The sequence below is a fragment of the Gouania willdenowi genome, chromosome 8 (genome assembly GCF_900634775.1).
Source record: "Gouania willdenowi chromosome 8, fGouWil2.1, whole genome shotgun sequence".
Taxonomy (NCBI): domain Eukaryota; kingdom Metazoa; phylum Chordata; class Actinopteri; order Blenniiformes; family Gobiesocidae; genus Gouania; species Gouania willdenowi.
In genome coordinates this window covers 29,453,981-29,475,879 of record NC_041051.1, presented here as the reverse complement: position 1 = coordinate 29,475,879, position 21,899 = coordinate 29,453,981, and the positions used below count along the sequence as shown (strand labels likewise).

Sequence of the window (21,899 nt, the reverse complement as noted above, 5' to 3'; positions counted from 1 at the left end):
ACACACACACACGCACACACACGCCAAACATGTGAGGCAGGATTTAGACGAGTGGAAGGTGGCGAGGGGCAAAGAGCAAATACAACTACCACAGACACAGAGAAGGGTCAGGGTCCACACTGGTAAAATATAAACACTGATGTCCATGTATATTAAGAAACGGATGCAAATTTTGTTATTTTTTGGTATAAACATATTAAGTTACATGTATTGTTATCATAAATATCAAGGAGGGGCAACTTTTATCACAGTTGGAGCCACAAAACTGTGATTGTCTGATCAGAGGGACACATTAATAACATTCAATGTCTGTTTTAAGCATTATTATAGGAAAGATGAAAAGTTTCTGTGTATTTTTGTGTTTATAGAGTCATTTCTGTCGTCATCTTGTGTGTTTTTGTAATACTTTAGTCATCAGTTTATGTATATATGTTGTTCTTTTGTGCTTATGGACTAATTTCCATTTATTTTTGCAGTCATCTTGTGTGTTTTTAGAGGATTTTTGTCATATTTCTTTCTTTCTTTCTTTGTACGTTTTTCTGTATTTTTGATGTAATTTAATGTTTTTGTCGACTTGCATACTCGTCATCCTTTGTGTTTCTGCTGTGTTTTTGTGTATTTTGGGGCGTTGACTTTTGGGGCCACAGACCGAGGGCCATATGTGAACCCCAGTAGTCCATGTCTGATCTGTACAGATTTAAAGTTATCACTACATCACGTCTTATATTTATATTTCCGCTCCCATAGAGTCTATGGTTAAGTAGCATTTTATTGAACTTTATTCTGACGTTTTAGTGCTTAGTTACGCGTCATTCAGTTCTTTGGACGTTAATATGTTATTTCTAAGAAAACCAAGAACATTACCGTAGACCAATTTGCTAATGTGAATATTTCCAATTACTTTAAAATAAGGAGACCTATTGTTGTTTTAATGGTTTCTGTCTTGAACATTTGTTTTTCTTTTTCAACCTCCTGACTTAAACCTGAAATTCTGCACTTCAGTTTGATTTGAAATGATTTATTTGAATTCCAAATTGGCAGCATACAGAGTCTAAATCATGAAATTTATGTCCACAGTCCAAATAACTATTGCTTTTGTAGTTTTTAAGCTTTTCTCTTTGTTGTTTTATTTAGAATCAAAGGTATTTACTAGTACCACCACCTCCTTATTCAAGGTTTAGAAAGTGAGAAAAGAGCAAAAGAAAGAGGTTGCAGAAAACTGAGAAATACCACTCAGAATAAAGTGCAGGGGATTTTATTATCAATGCATAAGAATGAAAGAGAAGAGCAGTTGAACACTGGAACCGCCTACAACGAAGCTCAGACCTAAGAAGCTAAAAACGATCTAATAGTTTCCCCACTTGCAGTCGTTTAAAGCAGTTTTATTTTGTTTTTTCTTGGGTTTTTTTTGTGCGTCTTTACTTCCAGCGACCGCCAACCTTCCCTTTGCCGTGGACTTTTTTACTGAAGGATGAAAACAGGAAGAGAAAGGTAAGACGTCAAGACTTAACAAGAGCCGAGTGAGAACAGAGGGAAGAACTTACAATTTCTGAGCATGTTGGATTCTATTGAGCAGCACAATGATCTGAAGAAAAAAACGAGAAAAGTTATTTTTGCTGAAATCTCCAGTTTAAAAATATGAATTAATGAGTATAATAAAGGCAACACCTCATATTTCTGGTGTTTCATGTGCTCCATGTAGTCAAACTTGTCAGATTCCAGTTGGTAAATGCAGTTCCACATGTCCTGGGCTCGTTGCCTTCACAAACACAAGCAGTGCATTTATCTCTAACGTTTTATATTTTATTACTTACATATTACCTTTCCTTTATTAAAAATTATATGCGGAAAGATACGATACGACAGGAAAGGACACAAAGAAGAAAGGACAAGACAGGAATTATCTTTGCACTCCAAACAATCCAAATAAAGGGAAAAAAGTTAGATATTACACATTAAATATTAGATATGAAACATGAGATATTACACATTAGATATTAAACATTATATATTAAGACATTAAATATTAAACATTATACATTAGACAATAAATATTAAACATTAGATATGAATCATGAGTTATTACACATTAAATATTATCCATTAGATATTAGATATTATATTAAATATTAAAATTAGACAATAAATATTAAACATTATATATTATACATTGAATATTAAACATTAGATATTAGAAAATAAATATTAGATGTGAAACATGATATAGTACACATTAAATATTAAATATTAGACATGAAATACTTAACATTAAATATTCGATATTAATTTAATATTAAACATACAGTTGATGTATATAGAATACTATTCACCAGATGATGTGTTAGCATTAACACTCCATGTTAATGCTAACAGTAAATCAGGTAAAACGTTAAATACCGTTACATCACCACAGGTAGAAAGAACTCACTTAAGCGAGTCCTCTCGTAAGCTATCGATGGCTAACGGCTGCTTTCTCTCCGTCAGAGTTTTCTTCTTGATCTCTCGTCCCGTCAGACGCTTTCCCCTCCTCAGCTCAGACTGTGGACGAGCAAAAACATCATCATCATCATCATCATCGTTTCTACTTCTTTGAAGCAGAACAACAACAATAGATCTATTCGATGAGTCACCTTGGCCAGGAAGCCTCCAAAGTTTGCTCCCATTCCAGAGAGAACTTTCTTCTTCTTAGCATCGTCATCAGCCTTCCTCTTGGCCTCCTCTTCCTCTTTTCTGTGACGTTCCTCCTGGAAATGTGAAAATGAAATGAATCTCTACCCGTCAGCCTACTGAAACAAAAGCATTGGCATGACATATACAGTAAATAAAAAATAAAAGGAAATTAAATGAAAATTTTTAAAAATTTAATTTAATTTAAGCCAATTTATTTAAATTGAAAAAACTAATAATCTTAAAGTAATAATAAACAAATAATAATAACAAAATGAAATAATATAAAAAAATCCAACAAAATAAAATAAAAGGAAGTATAATGAGAAAAATATAATAAGAAAAATATAATAAATAAATAATAATAAAATAAAATAATACATAAAAATAACAACAATAACAACATAAAATAATAATAATAATAATAATAATAATAATAATAATAATTAAAAAATACGATAAAATGAAATAAAATAGATAATAAAAACAAATAAAAAGAAGAAAAACTAAGTAATAATTAAAAAATTTAAATAAAATAAAATAACAATAGTGTGCTGTGTGAGAATGAGCATGTTTTTATTACCACAATCCTGTTCTGTCTGTCCTTCTCCTTCTCTGCTCGGACTCTCTGGATCTCTGCTCTCTCTGATCGACGACGCTCCTGAGGAAGAACCAAAGCACAGACACTTTAGGCACCGAGTCCTGTTTTATAATTTAATCTTTTAACATCCCTGTGGAAGGAGAAATCACAGTAAACCTACGATCCGGTCTTTGAGGCTGATCATTTCCTCCTCATCCTTTTTCCTCTGCTCAAAGTGTGCGTCGATCAGCGTTTGCAGCTCATTCAGATCTTTTTCCATTCGCTTTCTGTGAATGTCCTGTCGAACAAAGCAGTGAGTCTCTTAACTTACACTAATACTTACTGTCAAAGTAAAAGAGCAACAGGTGCAAAAATGGGTATGAATGTGAACAGATTATCAGCATATACTGTATTAATGTTATCATTCTTTTCCCCTGTATTTTAGAAAAATAAATAGATATACGTATTTTAAGAAAATAAAAGAATGACATATAACCAAAAGATAAATGAACTTTAAAAATGATAAATATGAAATCTGAAAAAAACTAACATGTCAACTTACATCAAAATCCACTCTTTCTCCCTCAGGAATCTTTGGGGGTGCAAGCTGAGGCACCATTGGCCTGAAGAATGAAATGAAAACATCAAAATGGGATACCATAACAGTCTTTAATAACTATAACTTTAATAATTAGAGATGAATAAAGTAAAATAACATACTTGGGCTTAGGGCGTTCCTCTTCTGCATTAAAAACAGAAAAAGTAAAAGCATTACCAAAGAAAAATTGGGCTAGCGTCACTAATAAGACAAGACAAATGAGTGACATTAAGTAAAGATAGATTTAAAAGAAATCTGCTTTCAATCCATCGGTTTGGTTAATAATGAAGAGTATTTAAGAACATTAATCTCAGTATTTCTTACCTTCTTCATGAGCATATTGATCTGATGTAGCAGCCACACAGACAGGACAGAAGGAAAAAGATAACAATGAAAACAGAGTATTAGAATATGTTAAATACTGTATTTGATGGGAAAATAATGCCAAACCTAAAGCTAAAGAGAAAAAGAACAGGAAAGATGTAAGAAAATGAAAAGCATGTAAATTATAAGTGTTTCTAACCAGAATTGGGGACTCCAGCTTTAAGCACAAAGTAATGTTAGCCAAAAGCTAACGAACAGTAAAAATAAGATCTCAAAGACAGAAGTAGCTAATTAATTTAAGAAAACATATATTTTCTCGGCTAAGATAGCTAATTGTAACATGTCAAAGACACAATTAAACATTATGTATTTAAGATAAGAAAGTGAAAAGATTTCAAAAAGATAGAATAAAATAAGCAAACGTTCAACTTTTCAATTCAACTTTATTTATATAGCGCAAAATACAACAAAGTCATCTTAAAGTGATGAATAAAATATAAAGTCCATAGTAAGAAAGAAAGAACCCAACAAGATCCACATGAATAAGCATTTAGCGACAGTGGGAAGAAAAAACTCCCTCTAACATCTGTAATAGTAAATGCAAAAATCTGTTTGATTCAGGCTAACTTATATTAAGCCTAAAATAAGGGAATTAAAGGTAAATAAAATGTTTTTTTTTGCTTTAAGAGAAGAAATGTATTAAAATAATGAGAACTACTGCTGCAAAAAAACATTTTTTCTCATAATGCTAGCGCAGCCACACTAGCAACAGTTACAGTAGTTGAGAGAAAATGTAGTTTTTGCCAAATTAATGTGATTTGTTAACAGAAAGTATCTGCAGTTCTTACCGCCTCCATCCTCCTCCACCTGCTCCTCCTCCTGCTGCTGCTCCTCCTCCTCTAAAACAAGAGAAACAATAATAAAATATTTTAAACATTCATTCACATCTCCTCTCTGAAAAGTAGAATTTTTGTCTAAAAAAATAGGCAAACCTACCCTCTGCCTGCTCCCTTAAAGGAAAAACAAACAAAATATTGTGTTATGCACAAATCTGAGGAATTATAAGTATAAGTTTTGGTTGATTAAAGATAACTTACTCGTATTCCTCTTCTATGTCAGACATGACTGCAAAGGAAAAACAGAAGAAAACATGAAAAGATGTGAAGATGATCCATTCATAAAACAATAAAGTAGGGGTGCCATGAACCTGAGTGTGGATTTAAATAATTGAAATAATACCACTCAAGTACAACAGACTAGTTATACAGTGTGCATTAAACAGCATTAAATGCAGGTTAATTTCTCAGTTTTAGAGTTCCGTGTAAACTTTCCAAAAGAGTGTTGAGAGCCCTGCCCCATCACTCAGAAATGACTGGCAGCCTTCCCAAAACAGTTGCCAACATAATCCAGACTTTGCGATATGTCAGAAAGCTGCCGGCTCCAATCAGCAGCATGCCTGCTACCATAATTCCAATTATGTAGATGTGTTCCACGGAAAGTATCCACAGACACACAACTCGCCGCTTGTTCCAAGAGTCCAGTGCATATCCAGCCGCCAACGTCATGCTTGGACACGTGGACTCATTACGGCCTGATATTTTTGTTGATAAAATTTGATCAATTGCATTCCAGTTTTGGATGAGATGCAAAGAGAGGATCCTATTAGATTCACAAGAACAAACAAAACAAAAGCAGCAGCAAAGACAGATACAAGTGGGATGACAGGGAGCAAAGACAAATGTCCAAAACACACGTAATAGCCTACGTGTGTCAAAATCATTTCCCAAAATATTCATGAGGAATTTATAAATTGTGCGAAATATTTTTAATTGGCTACATTTTTTTTAACTTATTATTATTGATTTCCATTTAATTCTCTTTTTTTTCCTTCTTTTTCCCTCTCTTCTCTCGATTTTCTTTCGTATATGTACTCTATGTATGTACAGTATGTATGTATGTATGTATGTATGTATATATAAATATTTATACAGTATATTGTTCTTTTCCCTTACATATTTGACTTTTATTAACTTGTTATTGTCTCCTCCCCTCACCTCTAGTAGCACAATACCATTGTTATATCATGCACGCACACGCACACACAATAATTTAATGTACAGTATAAGATTTGTAAATATTGTCTATGGCCATTTTTCGGTAATTGTTTCCAGAAAAGAAAAAAGAGGAATAAAAAAAAAAGAATTACTGATTATTCAGCAGTGCACAAAGTATAATTTATGTGCAGTAGTTAATGTTTTAAAATAAAACATGCCAGTTAAAAAAATGAAAATTATTATTATTATTTTTAAATCTCCCTCTCGCCACTAGGCTAGCACCCGCACATCCCACGGCCCTGAATAAGGCAGTGAATGTTTATCTCAGAGTAACTTTAGCCTTGTGTGGCTGTTTGACTATAAAACAAAGCTGCCGGCTCACATTATACGAGGTCTGAAGGTATGACAGAGTGTTTCTCAGTAAATATCAGCCTTTGTTCTCCTGTCGGGATCAGATCAACACACTCATTGTTCTCCGACACACTGACAGACGCTCTCACTGGGTTTAAGCCGTGAGGCGACAGATGAAGCGTCAACAGGTGGGAATGTGACAGGGGTCCAACACATATGTCTGAGGTCAGAGCGGTTTAAGCACTTTCTAGTTCTCTCTCCTCATCTTTGACCTCAATTAAACTTTCACCCTCACTTTGTTGTTGTTCTTCTTCTTGTTGTTGTGTACACTAGTGAAAATCACTATTCCTCGTGAACGAATCAGGCTAAAATTTGGTATCTATAATCTATGGATGTGTACGCATCGACGCTCGAGCCCGATTTTAAATTTGGGGCCCAGGGAGGCCCCAAGGGGCCCCAAAAGAAAAAAAGAAAGTTGTTTTCTCATTTACTTGTGAGTCAAATATTGCAACAGTTGGTGTTATCGAATCATTGACTCATACCAATATATGAATGGAGCCCATTACTCCATATGTGCTACGGGGCGCCAGGGGGCTCCATTTTTCAAATGACTACTCCTCCGTTAATGCTTGTTGTATCGGGCTGTAATATGACATGAATATTCTATGAGCGGATGTCAAGAGCCTCTCAGAGACCTTTATGAAAGGGGGGAGACGGGGGCCCACCCCCTTTTCCGGTAATTTCTAAATTTGTCAGAACATAGTCGTGTGATATATCGTTTCAAAGGCAATTCAACATAGATTTTTTACAATTTAATTTGTTTTACTCGGTGGAACCGAGTCATTTTACTGAATTCTCGAGAAGGTAGTATGTGCTATTCGGTGCGATGTTACGTAGGCCCGGCCGAAGTTCATCCGAACTTGTTCTTTCTACCGAGGCAGTGCTCAAACACTCTTTAATCAGGAAGTTGAGCGCACCCAAGTGGATATAAAGCCACCTTAATCACAATTTTATGCTGCGTTTATGCTACGAATCGAAAAAGTGCAACAGAACGGCCCTCTAGCTTGGAACTCCGAATCTAGCTTCTTGGATCCTGACCGAATTCCACAATGAAGACATAACAAAATGGCAGCGCATAACGTGAGATGTAATGTAATGACTTTCTCCTCAACTTTTTCTTTTGTGCATTGTCTAATTTGGCATTTGTGTTAAAAAAAAAGAAAAGTGTAGAAAAACTTTAGTGGCATTTCTATTCCCACTCTGTAGAAGTAGTGATGCCCGTATAGTTCAATGCATTCTTTCTACAGTCTATGGTTCAATGATGCATGCAGGATTCCCTTTGCTGGTGCGTTCAAGTATATGACTTTCTTTCTCTCTTTCAACAAAAAGACTAAACCACTGTTTGATGTCAGTCGGCGCTTTCTTTTCTCTGTATTTAGCAAAAACCACTGCAATAAAGTGACACAGTCGTATCTCTATCCCACTTCGGAGCGAACATTTATGTCTCTGAAAGGCTGTACATGATATGCCTGTTGGTAGGAACATCATGTATATGTAAATTAACAATTTTAAATTAAAGTTTAAAAAATATTGGCAAAAAATGGAACTTACTGTAAACGGCAAACTATGCAGCAGTTCAATGTTTATGTGACGTTACGCTCTGTATCGACCTACTGTGCAACAGTAGGGAAATCACCTCTGGCCCCCCATTTGGCTTCGTCTCTGTTGGCAATGTGAAAAAATAATAACAAAACATTGTGAATATCACGCGCATAAATACTTGATTGTGACTGCTGGTTTCAAACAAGTTGTTGATGTTGAAGAATATTTCTTTCAAAATAATTGAAAAAAAAAAAAAAAAAATTGTATTTACAACTAAAAGATTTGGTTTGAAGTGAGTATAGTTCATAGTAAATTACCAATACACTTGTGCTCATTAAAAATGGCAAATATCAGCTTTAAATAATGGTAAAACTTGCAATATGTTATATTTGCAATTCAGCAAGATGTTTATTGGGTGTTTTCTATTGGAAGCATTATTGTATTATTGAGTAAAGAATAGGATCTGATTAAGATCTCACAGTTGGCCTGGATGTGATCCGGGATCCCCAGAGAAGTGTCTGAGTGAGCCAACAATAGTATTGTTCTGTTCTCCACATCTGTGATTGGCACCATTACAAGCATTGAACAAAGGAGGATGTATTGGGAAACAAAAACAGTGACAAATGGACATTTCAACACTTCAGTCAAAAACTCTTGGAGGATTCCCATCTGGAGCCGAATAGAAGTGTGGGGGAAAGATGAGTGCGTCAGAGGGGGATTTGGTGGAAGAGTCCAGTTCCAGTTGGTAACAAGGTCTTGCTGGCTTTAGTCGGGTTAATTTTAGACAAGGACAAGTGTGCATGAGGAGATGTGGGCAAACAACAGGAACGTATTAGTACTAAAGCCAGACTATTGTTATCCTATACATAGAATAAAGATAATAGAACCGTTGAATCAGACATGATTGATCTGCTGCATTTTCAGTCAGATTTGGGTTACAACAGTGAAAAACTCCTTTGAATAGGGTAAATACATCACACTCTATGTCAGGTAGGTCTATGTCTATCCCTGTCAAACCCAGACAAAATTCAGCTTGTTTCAGCATCTGATACGATGCCCCCATCATGACATTTTATATAAAAAATAAATAAAATCACAGGATAAACATGAATTATTATTGAATAAAACTACATTTCTGTTCCATATGTTACTGTAGTGGATTTACGCTCTACTGTAAGCACTAGTTTACATGGATAATGATGTATTAATTAGAATACGATACGCGATACAAGGCTCACGATAACGATTATCTCACAATATGACGATACTGTGATTATCAATATATATGTCAGAAATCAGTCTATGATAACCTATGACATAACAAAAAAAAGATTAAGTGAAAAAATACAATTTTTATTTTATATCTCTGAAAGACAATAAATTGAAAAAGTGTCCTATGAACAGTGACACTATTTTAGTGTAACATTTCTGTAAATACTGTAAGTGTCAACATACCAATGTAAATGAATAAGTATCGCCAATAGTGCTTTCGGTAAACAAAAAATAGGGTTTTTCTTACCAGTGACACCAGTATAGTGTAATATAATATAACAATATATTGGTTCCTTCAACAAACAGTGACAAAATTTCTGTGAAGACGTACCTGCACATTTTAGTGAAAAGCAAAAAAAAGGTTTTGAAAAAAAAAAAAAAAAAAAGAAGAAAATCGATACTTAGCGGGAGCATATCGATAATCGATTGTGCGGAAAAATATCGCGATATATCGCCATATCGAAATATTGTCACACTCCTAATATTAATACACAATGTTATTGAAAATTGAGATATTTCCTGGACAACAATGTTTGAATTTTTCAGTGTGGCCCTCTTAACATCCAACTTTTCTAAATGTGAGAGCGTGACAACTCATTTACGTTAAATTTATCTTATTTCGAGACTTGTACTGTGTCATGAGGACATTAACCAGTGCATATGTAATTGTACTGTTGCTTTTATTGTTTTGTTGAAGTTTCAGAAAAATAAAGAAAAGAAAGACAGACATAGAACATGGCGATGGTCTTGTTTAGAGATGATTAACTTTTATCACAGCTGCTAATTTTTTTCTTGATTTTATCTGATATGAGTGTCACATGATCAACAGTCAGCAGAGCATTTAGAATAATAACCAATCTGAGCATTAATAGAGGGAAAAATAAAAAAGCTTCTGGTTGATTTTGTTGTCATTTTGGACAAATTTCTCTCAGTTTCTGTGCGTTTGCTGTCGTTTTGTGTTTTAAATTCATTTTGCCTATTTTTATTGTCATTTTGTGTATTTTTTTTATCATTTTGTTGTCATTGTGTATATTTCCTTTTTTTGAGTGTTTTGGTTGTTGTTTTCTTTTTTAGTGTCTTTTTGTTGGTATTTTGTGTTTTTGGAGTCATTTTGTGTATTTATTTTGTTGTGTGTTGTGTGTTTTTTGTGGTCCTCTTGTGTGTTTTGCGAATCATTTTGTTCGCTTTTGTAGTCACATTGGGGTATTTTCCTCTCATTTAGACTGTCTTTGTGTAGTTTTGTTGTTGTTTGTGTATTCTTGGGATCATTTAGTATATTTTTCTGTGTTTCCAGAGTAATTTTTTGCATTTGCTTTGGGGGCCGCACAAAATTAGACTGAGGGCTGCCAGTTGCCCATGTCGGGTCTTGTTGCAACGACAGAAACAATTGAAACACAACTGCACAGATTAAAGCCTGTCTGCACACACCTATTTTATCCACTCTGACCTCAGACTATTTCTATGTGCATATGTGGTCGGCAGCTACCACAGAGGAACAGTGTGTGTGTGTGTGTGTGTGTTTGTTGGCATGCTGTGATCTCACAAACGCAAAAGCAGGGCATCTAAGATGTGCAGGACTGGGCCTCTCCAGGACTGAACTTGAGCACACCTCCAATAAAGCAGTATTGAAAAAAAGTACTTTAAGTATGTTTTGAGACTTTTTTTTTTTTTTTTTACATACTGACCTTCCTGGGGAGTTTGCATGTTCTCCCACCGTGCAAAAACATGTATATAAAATTGAGTGGAATAGCAGTAATTGCCTGTAGGAGTTAATAAGTGTGTGAATGGAATGGGTGTATATGTCTATTAACGTTTAAGCAAATATTCCTAGCTTTGAGTGTTTACCTAAAAGTTTCACGTGAACGTGTAAATAACTCAGAGGTGATGCTGGTAGAGATGACCCTGATGAAAAACTTTAATGTCTGAGTTCATAGAAACTTGTGTCGGACTCAGCGCAATGTTACGTGTTCACTGAAAGCAGGGGTGTCAAACACGTTTTAGTGCAAGGGCCAAACGCAGACCAGCTACGTAGGAAAACTAGCAATTTCAACATTATTCTACTCGATAAATATATGTAAAGTAATGGAAGTTACAGGCAATATCCAATTGTTAAATTTCCTTGAGTTTGTGACCAATTTTTTTTCAATTTGGGAAAAATTTGCCAAATAATTGTAATAAAATTGGAGGATTTTGAAAAAGATAAAATATTTCATTTTTCAACAATTTGCCAATAAAAATGATCGTTGAGTTGAGATATCTATAAATGAATTACTTGGTATTTCTACACACTGAATCTAATGCTATAAAAGGGCCGGATTTGGCCCCCGGGTCTTAAGTTTGACACATATGACTTAAAGGTTTTACCCACATGTTAAAGTTTCAAGCAAGCACGTAAGTTCCTCATATATTAAATAAACATACATGTTTTTTAGGACATTGAGTCACCACCACACTAATCATCAACCATAATATCATGATCCAAATTTACTCTCAACTGAATGTGTTCACATTCGTTAAAAATGGACTTTTAAATGGGATTTGGTTTGTTTTTATCCGTATAAGTTACATTATTGTCGACCCAAATCAAAGTGAATCTACCTACGAGCACTATTAATGTTAAATATGAGGGAGAAACGTACCTGTTTGAAGATGGGATCACTCAGGAGACAGACAGACAGACAGTATCTATTGTACAGAGCAGGGAGTTTTATAGAGAGACATGGGGAGGCCTTATATGCATGTGTGACAATGTGTGAGAATTACTGAGCGTCTGAGTATACAATACAAGAATAACTGCTGCTGTGTGTGTGGTGTGTGTGTGTGGGATTAGGGAGTCAGAAAGATGAGCACCTCGTAGGATTAGGAGCACAGAGGGATGACTTCACTGGACAAATGCAGGAACGCCACAAAGCAGGTGGGAAAGGATGACAAAACCAAGCCTGACGAGGAGCTGAAAAGCAAGAGAGAAAAAAAATCCAATACATTTCAAAATAAAATACAACTCATCCTGTTACTAAATAAGATTTTTCACTTCTATAACCAGGAAAGGAAACTAACACTGGTTTAAATGAACCTCACACGGATGAGCATATAATTAATACAGTATGGATACAAACATTCATATATATATATATTTACGTACCTGTTCAAGTAGCCAATGACAGGATGCCAAATCTATTCAAAATGTTATTTTTCCTTAGGATAAAAAGCAGATGATAGTGTTTCGAATTTACTAGATAATGTGGTGATGATTGCAATTTATAAAAAAAAAATCATATTTACACAATTATCCAAATGCCCGATTTCTCACTAAAAAATAAACCTTTATAACCATCTTTTCTTCCTCTCAGTTTAGAGAAGTGGTTCTCAACCTTTTCAGCCCACGACCCCCAAAATAATTCAGCAAAATGATGGTCCATTACTCTATGAATCTGTGATAACTATTTATTTATTAATTATTGATCTATATAAAATCTACTGTTATCCAGAACATTTATTATTTGCACCCTAGTTTATAGACATCTTAAAGATGTAAATCCTTGTTTTAATCAGAAATAAAATGGGTTAAAAGTGACTAAAACTGACGGAAAAGGTGGTGAAATAGGATTTTAAAAACCACAGATAATGGTCAAAATTTACAAACTGGAGTGGCCAAAAATGGACAGAAAAGAAGGTAAAATGGGTTCAAAGTTTCAATATTGGAACAATTAGTTTAAACTGGCTAATAATTGGCCAAGACAAATTGTGAATGTGGTTAAATTGGCAAAAATAATCATGAAATAAGGTGAAAAGAGGTTAAAAGTGACAATTAAAGGCCAACTTATGTAAAATTAGGTGGAAAAAGTGGTGGAATGGGTTTATAAAAGCTGAAAATGTCTTGAAAGTGGAAAAAATGTGAAGAAAAGGCACTGGAATTTGATGGAGAAGTGGCAGGAATGGGAGTAATGTAGCAAAAATGCATTAAAGAAGTAAAAATATGGCAAGAAAAAGTGATGAAAATAGGATAAAATATGGCAAGTGTGGGCTCAAATTGTTCAAAAAATATTCTTGGTTTAATCTGGCTCCTCCTTCCCAGTGTCTCACAACCCCTAATGGGGACTTAACCCCGAGGTTGAGAACCCCTGAGTAAGAGGACCAATGTCTGAATGCTAAGCTAAAACAAAAAAAGGGCCAGAAAAGAGACGTTTAACCAGAATTGGATGACGTTTTTCTTCCTCTGTCGACCTCGTCTTCATTCACGAGAACAAATTCAGAAAACTGTGATAGTAAAAATATTTATTTATAACGACATCCTTCATTAGGAAAAAATAAATAACTGAGTAACTTTGAATGTTTCATGAAGACACCACAGGCATTGTGACAGTGAGGATCTGTGAAAAAACAAAGAGAGGAAAAGTGTGAAGACAAGTGCATTTAAAGCGCTGTTGGTGCTGGTGCACGTGCACACCTGTGTGCTCTGCTGGTACTGAGCCGTGCTTCTCTCCTGGTTCACCAGGAAGGGGTGAAAGATGTCCAGGTGGTAAAGAGACGGTCGAGCCGTCAGCACCAGGCGGTCCTCTCCAACATCCAGGACCAGAGAGCGAGACGACGACTGCACAGCAAAGTGCAACAGTTCAACAACATCTCTATTTAGCTCAATTCTCCTCATACAGTAGATCAGAGGTGGGCAACTTTTAGCAACATTCATATCAGCATTTAGAATAATGACCAATCTGAGCATTAACACAGGGAAGAACAAAGGCTTTTGTCTGTTTTTCTGTTAGTTTATGTGTCATTTTGTGTATATTTTTTTCAAATTTTGTGTTTTTGATGTCATTTTTATTTTATTTTTGGGTAGTTTTTGGTTGATTTGTGTTTTTCTGTAATTTTGTTTGTCTTTTGGAGTAAATTTGTATATTTTTTTATCCTTTTGTTGTTTTTTGTGTGTTTTTCTGTTTTTTCATTCTGTAACTATGTATGTGTTTTGGCGTTATTTTGTATATCTTTTTTATATTGCATGTGTTTTTGTATCTTATTTTGGGGAGATTTGCTGGTTGTCAATTTGTGTTTCTCTGTAATTTTGTATGTCTTTTAGAGTAATTTTGTATATTTATAATACTTTTGTAATCGTGTATATTTGTTATCCTTGTCTGTAAATTTCTACTGGAATAATTTTGCGTATTTCCATGTACAGTTTTTTTTTGGAGGGGTTTTTTTTGTATTTTGGTTATCGTTTTGTATATTGTGCTATCATTTGTATTTGTGTCATTTTGTATTTTTGTTATGTTTGGAGGGTATTTTGGTTTTAAATATTTGTTTTTTCTGTCACTATGTATGTCTTTTGGAGTCATTTTGTAATTTTTTTTTTTTAATTGTAGGTGTTTTTGTTGTGACAGTTTTTTTTTTTGTGTGCTTTTCTGTAATGTTTTGTCTTTTGGAGACATTTACATACGTAATCGTACATATTTGTTCTACTTGTGTTGTTTTATGTACATTCTGTATGTTTTTTAAAATAATTTTTGTATATTGTTCTATTATTTTTGTCGTCGTTTTTGGAGTACCATAATTTTAAGTATTTTTTCTGTTGTTTTGTGTGTATTTTTTGTCGATTGTCATTGATGGACTCACTCACCACTCCGGGAAGCTTCACCTCAGCGATGAGGTACTGAGGTTCACCAGCAGGAGGCTCCACTAACAGTGTGAACTCAGGTCTGTTCACACAAAGCAAAGCTTTACCTCAGCTGTTTTTTTTTCCTTATGTCACATCCCACAGTATGAAGACTCACCTTTCGACAGAAGCAGGGGGGGCATCCCTTTAAAAAACACAACAACAAACAAATGAAACAATTAAAATGGACATAAAATCCCACACTTGTGTTTCTCTTTGCGTTCTTGACGTACTGAGGCTGCAGCTCCTGAATCGCCGGCCTGTTCTTCGCCCGGATGTTCTGCTCACTAACAGAACCCAGAAACTTTCTGTTCTTCAGCACCTTCCAGTCTGCAGGAACAGAAACGTGAAACGTGAGACGTGATTCTGGGTTAAACAGAACAGACTCACCTCTGCTCAGCTCCAGACTGTATTTGTTCTCTAAACCCTCGACAGACACCAGAATAACAAACTGCTGGAATAAAGGCTCCTTCTGCAAAACAATTGCACACATTATAGAACTAATAAACTGAGGTCCCGATCCGATATTTAGAACTGTCTGATATTATAAAAAAATAAAGTATTGGATTATGTCAGGCTGTATTTAAAATGTCCAATATAATATATATATATATATATATATATATATATATATATATATAAATTGTTTTTATTGGATTTATTGAGGTTATTTTGTAGGAAGATCAAATGTATTTTAATTATTTAATTATTATTAATTTTTTTTATGGTTTTAAGGTTAAAATACATGTAACCCCACTGCACCCACCCACCTTTTATTTGTGTTCTTTAATTTTAATTATTTTACTATTCTATTTTGAATTCATTTAAATTAAATTCTTTTTTTTTTTAAATTATCATTATTTGTTCATGTTATCCTTCCATATGCCACTGTTGTCCCTTTACCATATTATTGTAACCCAATGCACTAGACGTCACAGTTACTCACTTGTGCTCGAGACTAAATTTGGGTTAATTTATTTCTAATTTATTTATTTTTAATATATATAATTCTCTTGTGTATGTATATGCATATGTGTTTGTGTGTATGTATATACATTATTATTATATTTATCTTTTTTGTTTTCCTATTGTTACTATTTTCCGTTTATGGTATTTGATTATTATTATTACTGTCAGAGACACTGTTCTAATGTTATTGTTTCAGGGCCATGGGTTTAATTTTACAGTTAAAAAAAAATAAGAAAAGATGAGCAATGTGTGTGTGTTGTGTATTATCTTTGTGTACTATTGTATTCCTCCCAAAATAAGATGAATAATAAAAAAGAAATACATGTAACCCATTGGTTAATAATAACAGTGCCTATTGTTCTCTGTTTGAGTAAAATCACTTAATCAACACTATGCTACAAAATAAGTCTTACGGTATATGTATGATTTATGTATCGGATCTTAAATAATCATAATTCAGGGGTACCTTTATTAAGTTATTAATAATAGTTGTAATAAGTAATTCTAATTAATTAGTTACTTTATTTATTAATTTTTCTATTTATTTGACAGGGACAATGTACATTCATAAACATTACAGTAAATGTTAAAAGTCACCCTAAAAACTAAATCTATCCACTTTAGTACAATAATAAAAAAAAATGTCACATTCTAAAACAGCATAAAAACATTAATAAAACTTTATAATTCACCTTACTAGAAATGTATGATTCAGTTTCAATAAATATTATTCAATACATATTTTAAATATAAAATAAAATGTGCATTGAACCATTTATTGAAACTGAAACTTTAATTAATTAATAATAACTACTATTAATTACTAGGATTACTAATTATCATTACTACAACACACCTGACATTTCTGGAAGAAGTCCTGGTTGATGACGACATCATAAGCTGAGCAGGCCTGAGAGTCTGAGGGAAACAGAATTAAATCCAGTCACTAAAAAAACAAAGTCCCAACATCTGTGAACATCTGCTGAGACAGAAAAGAAAAAAACAATGAAAGCCACATAAACACTGAGAAAGTAAGTGATGAGCCAGCAGGGCTGCAGTGAGATTATAAAAGCAAGGAACGTTTTTCCATCTTTTCTCACAGGGTCACATCAATTTACTCCAATCTAAGCCTGTTCTGTGTCAAAGACAGCATTTCTTTTTCATTACAGCAGGGACCACAATAATGTGACTGTGAGGATTCATCAGCATTTAGATTCTCACCAATCTGAACATTGTTATTGCCTATTTTGTATAGTTATGTTGTTGTTTAATGTACAGTATTTATGTTGCCGTCTTGTGTTTTTCTTTCCTCTGATTTTGTGTGTTTTTGCCGTCATTTTGTGGCACTGTTGTTGTTTTTTGTGTGTTCTTCAGATCCTCTAGTGAAATCATTTTGTGTGTTTTTGTTGTTATTTTGTATGTTTCTGGTGTTATTTTTGTATATTTTTCTCATTTTGTAGTTTTTTGTGTGATCTTGACAACAGTTTTACTTTTCTCTCATTTTGTGTGTTTTTACTGTCGACATGGTGTTTCTGTTGTTGTTTTATGTTCTTTATTGTCATTTAGTGCATTTTTCTCTGATTTTGTGTGTTTTTGTTGTTGTCTTAGTGTTTTTTAGTGTCATTTAGTACATTTTTCTCACATTTTGAATGTTTTTGTTGTCATATTGTGTATTTTTATGTCATTCTGTCTTTTCGTCATTTTGTATGTTAACCCCAGTAACCCATGTCTATATTCTATATTGTTTGTATGTAAAGTATGTGCATGTTTGTGTGTATATTGAGGCTTTTATATGTATTTATATGTTAAAAGCTCTATTTATGATACAAAACACAAGTATATATGTATTTTGTACCCTAATGGATTTATAAAAATGTATGTATTATTAATATTATTACAAATATTAAGTGTATACTAGTAATAGATAACAATAATTCATTATTAAATTTAATTATACTTAACAGGAAGCACATTTATGAAGAATCAATAACAATGAATAAGTAGTAACAATACATAATCATTTATTCTCATTTTTGAAGAAGGAGATGGAAGTAATAAATAAGTTTGTACTTCTTCTCTTTTTTTTTGGATCCGTATTAATACTCCGTATCAGTCGTTTTCTGTCTCTATGATAATGTGTGTTTTGTTTTTCTCACTCCCTACTTTTTCTATATTGTGTACCATTTTTTGTTAATATATTTATTTATTTTGTGTTTACATATCTAAAATAAAGCACTACTATTCTGCACTCCACAAGGCTGCTTTGAATGCACACAGCACATTTTTCTGTCCACACATCTGTACAGCTGCATAAAATAGATGCTGGAAAACATTTGCTTTAATGAACTGAATAAAAAGAACTTGCAACAACTATATCACATGACATCATATTAACTGTTTGACAAAACATTTGGAAGAACAAAGAAACCAACAACCGTAGCTCTGCTTCAGTAACTGATGGTACACACTGTACAAGTACAAACACACACTCTTGATGTGTCCTCAGGCCTTTTTCCTTAGACAGTTTATTTCACCACCAAACCTGCTCTAACAATTATGATCGTGCTTCGGCTACAACACGTGAAGACAACAATTATGAAGGCATTCCCTGATTTCTGATCACCTCTCTACTCCACCCTCTGTCTAATTTTGTGGGGCATTTAAAGTAAAGTAGTCAATCCTGCAAGTTAATTTTGTCTTCTTTTTGAATAATATGTTATGGTTTTATTCATGTTTAGAGTTATTTTGTGTATTTTTGTTTTATTGTTATTTATTGTTGTCATTTTGCACGTTTTCACAATTATTCAATTATTTTTGGGTATAATTGTACTCATCTTGTGTGCTTATTGAGTAATTTTGTGCATTTTTGTTTTATGGCTTTTGGACACATTTTGTTGTCATTTTGTGCATTTTTGTCATTTTCTGTGCTTTTTCTGTAATTCTGTCATCTGGTGTTTTGTGCTTTTGGAGTCATTTTTGTTGTCGTTTGCATGTGTTTACTATTATTTTTGTGCATATTTACACTCATATTATGTGCTTTTTGAGTAATTTTGGGCATTTTTGTTTGTAATTTTCTGTGCTTTTTTGCATAATTATGTCATCTGGTGTGTTTTTTTTGCTTATTTTGTGTAATTTAAAATTTGTCATTGTCATTTCATGTATTTTTGTTGGTGTTTTGTGCTTTTGGAGTCATTTTTGTTATTGCTTTGTATGTTTTTACTATTATTTTTGTGTATATTTGTTTTTTGTCATTTTGCATATTTTTGTGTGTCCTTTTCTGTGCTTTTTGTGTAATAATGTCATCTGGTGTGTTTTTTTAGTTAATTTGTTGTCTTTTTGTGCAATTTTTAATTTCTCGTTGTCATTTCATGTAATTTTATTGGTGTTTTGTATATTTTTACTATTATTTTTGTGCATATTTGTACTCATGTGCTTTTTGAGTAATTTTGTGCATTTTTGTTTGTAATTTTCTGTGTTTTTTGTGTAATTATGTCATCTGGTGTGATTTTTAGTTATTTTGTGTTTTATGTTGTCCTTTTGTGCAATTTCAAATTTTTCATTGTCATTTTATGTATTTTTGTAGGTATTTTCTGCTTTTGGAATCATTTGAGTTGTCATTTTATTTGTTTTTACTATTATTTCTGTGTATATTTGTAATCATCTTGTGTACTTTTTGAGTACTTTTGTGTATCTAAGTTTCATTGTGTTTCTGGAGACATTTTTGTATTTTTGTAGTACTCACTGTTGTCCACTTCAGTGTGAGGCTCTCCCAGGCTCAAAGGAACTCTGAACCCACTGGGATCCTCCGACTGGAGCAGCTCCACCAATTCCTCTCTAGAGAGCTCGGGCGGAGGAGGGACGGAGTTTGACTGACAGATGTTGATAAAGACTTTTTGATTGTCCGACTCCGACGTGGTTTTCACACAAATCCCTGCATATGAAAATGCAGGTGCAGGTGTGAGCAGAGTAACGACAAAGATGATTCATGTTTCCCAATGCAGTGGAAGAGGTTACCAGGCTGTGGTCGGATAACTTTGGAGTCTGGATTTTCAGTCTTCATCGCTCCCATCGTCTGAAAGCAAAAATAAAGCAGCAGTTACATTATTTAGAAGGTAGGCTTTACTGCAGATTGTGTCAATGTGTATAAACACCCAACGATCTGCGTTTTATTGTGGATAGTAAGTTGTGTATATCAATAATTAAAGTTATAACTAAGTTTAACTGCTCTACAAAGGACAAAATCAGCCCCTTTCTGTGCTACAAGCCTCCTAACTGTATTAATGAATAATATTAATTATAAAAAATGCATTCCTTATAACTAACCATTTATCTAAAAATAAAAAAAAATTTAAATAATTTTTCAGTTTTCAAAAAGTTTTGCTTATAATTGGTGATTGATGCTAGAAGTTAACATTCAGATGAGCATATATTTTAATACTTTTAAAATGAATCTATTTTTTACACATCTATGTATGTTACACCATTGACAGCTTGGACCATTGACAGCTTGGAATTTACACTTTAATAATTGGTGAAAATAAAAACGTCAAAAATACGCAGGTTTGGATCAAAGACATAACTTGGTGCACAATATTACCAGTTAACAGGTTTAGTAAAACTTTTGTCATTTGGAATGCACGTGTGTAAATAAACTGATGCTTAATATTGTTGAAATCCTAAGTATTTTATGAAGTTATAGTTAATAATGTTACTGTATTAATAACATATCAATATTTATTTTCAGAAAAACAAAGACATACATTTATTCTGGTTTTTTCCCCTGGATTTAATTATTTATTCATTTATTATTTTACGGGTGAGGTAAAATCAAATTGCACTGTATGTGATGATGAGTTAAAATTAGTTTGACGCCCCTGGGCTATATTATTAACTATTATTATAAGAATATTTGTTTTTTTTTGTTCTCGGCACTAACAGAGTTTTATTAGTTTTGTGTTTTTACTTGCTATTACTCAATTTATATAAAAAATGAATCGACAAGGCAGACTTTCTTCTGTCAAAAACGTTCAGTTTGTGTATGAAAACAGATAATCTGTTATCCTGTGTTTAATTATATATATATATATATATATATATATATATATATATATATATATATATATATATATATATCTCAACATGTAGTTATTGTACCTGTAAGAGCAGCTGTTGATAAAGCTCTTCTTGTTGCTGTAGCTCCAGCTCAGAATTCAGAAGTGAGGAGTCTGTCATCTCGAAGAATGAAGGAAAAAACTGTTGATTTGTAAGAGTAAAATAATTAATTACATTAAAGTGTAACTGCATTAACCATATGTGTATCTTCCTATAATGTATGTATCTGAAAACACTGACTTTGTACATATACTGTATTAATTACAGAAAAGCACCACAATGCAATAGAAATAAATGGAAATGTCTGACTAAAAAAACACTGTATAACGTAAACATAAAATAAAAAAACAAAGCTTCAATTATCGCATTTAATTGGTTAAAACCATTCACTAAAACACTGTTGTTGTTAGCAGCTTAGCGCTAGCTTAACTTTAGCCTGTCAGCACCGCAGCGGCACTTCACTTTCTCGTCTCTTTATTCTTACACATATATACTGTTAAATAAATGAAACGCGCTGTGTTTAATGTGTCAACAATATTGACTCACACTTACCGTAAAATACTGTTTCTGAGACGTTTCGCTGATTTGTTTGACAGGATTCGGAAGTAGCAACCATCACTTCCGGAGTAGACAGCTTTTCAAATTAAAATCATCCTAAAATATGTTTACAATAAGAATGCATTTCTAAATGAGACGACACTGGGCATACTTCAAAAAAGTACT

The 21,899-nt window shown here is 33.3% G+C and overlaps 2 protein-coding genes across 6 annotated transcripts; both read right to left on the bottom strand.

Moving 5' to 3' along the window:
• Nucleotides 1-1,239: 1,239 nt before the first annotated feature.
• On the bottom strand, nucleotides 1,240-12,201 carry tnnt1 (troponin T type 1 (skeletal, slow)). Of its 5 annotated transcripts, XM_028455207.1 has the most exons (16): nucleotides 12,088-12,157; nucleotides 8,656-8,733; nucleotides 8,186-8,296; nucleotides 5,267-5,294; nucleotides 5,166-5,179; nucleotides 5,018-5,068; nucleotides 4,170-4,190; nucleotides 3,968-3,989; nucleotides 3,810-3,870; nucleotides 3,429-3,545; nucleotides 3,251-3,328; nucleotides 2,631-2,744; nucleotides 2,429-2,538; nucleotides 1,669-1,759; nucleotides 1,545-1,585; nucleotides 1,240-1,464 (listed from the first exon to the last, which is right to left on the bottom strand). In XM_028455207.1, exons 4-16 carry the CDS (start codon nucleotides 5,290-5,292, stop codon nucleotides 1,419-1,421), a joined length of 792 nt encoding a protein of 263 aa, XP_028311008.1. In that variant the 5' UTR covers nucleotides 5,293-5,294; nucleotides 8,186-8,296; nucleotides 8,656-8,733; nucleotides 12,088-12,157; the 3' UTR covers nucleotides 1,240-1,418. The 5 variants fall into 5 exon arrangements, with proteins under 5 accessions (XP_028311008.1, XP_028311007.1, XP_028311010.1 ...); XM_028455206.1 differs by lacking the exon at nucleotides 8,656-8,733 and having other exon boundaries at nucleotides 12,088-12,198; XM_028455209.1 differs by lacking the exon at nucleotides 8,656-8,733 and having other exon boundaries at nucleotides 5,018-5,065; nucleotides 12,088-12,198.
• Nucleotides 12,202-13,703: 1,502 nt separating this feature from the next.
• pih1d1 (PIH1 domain containing 1) lies at nucleotides 13,704-21,835 on the bottom strand. The gene is made up of 11 exons (XM_028455327.1): nucleotides 21,729-21,835; nucleotides 21,219-21,317; nucleotides 20,079-20,136; nucleotides 19,807-19,995; nucleotides 16,921-16,982; nucleotides 15,486-15,567; nucleotides 15,329-15,425; nucleotides 15,214-15,240; nucleotides 15,060-15,138; nucleotides 13,896-14,039; nucleotides 13,704-13,818 (listed from the first exon to the last, which is right to left on the bottom strand). Exons 2-11 carry the CDS (start codon nucleotides 21,294-21,296, stop codon nucleotides 13,783-13,785), a joined length of 852 nt encoding a protein of 283 aa, XP_028311128.1. The 5' UTR covers nucleotides 21,297-21,317; nucleotides 21,729-21,835; the 3' UTR covers nucleotides 13,704-13,782.
• Nucleotides 21,836-21,899: the final 64 nt, after the last annotated feature.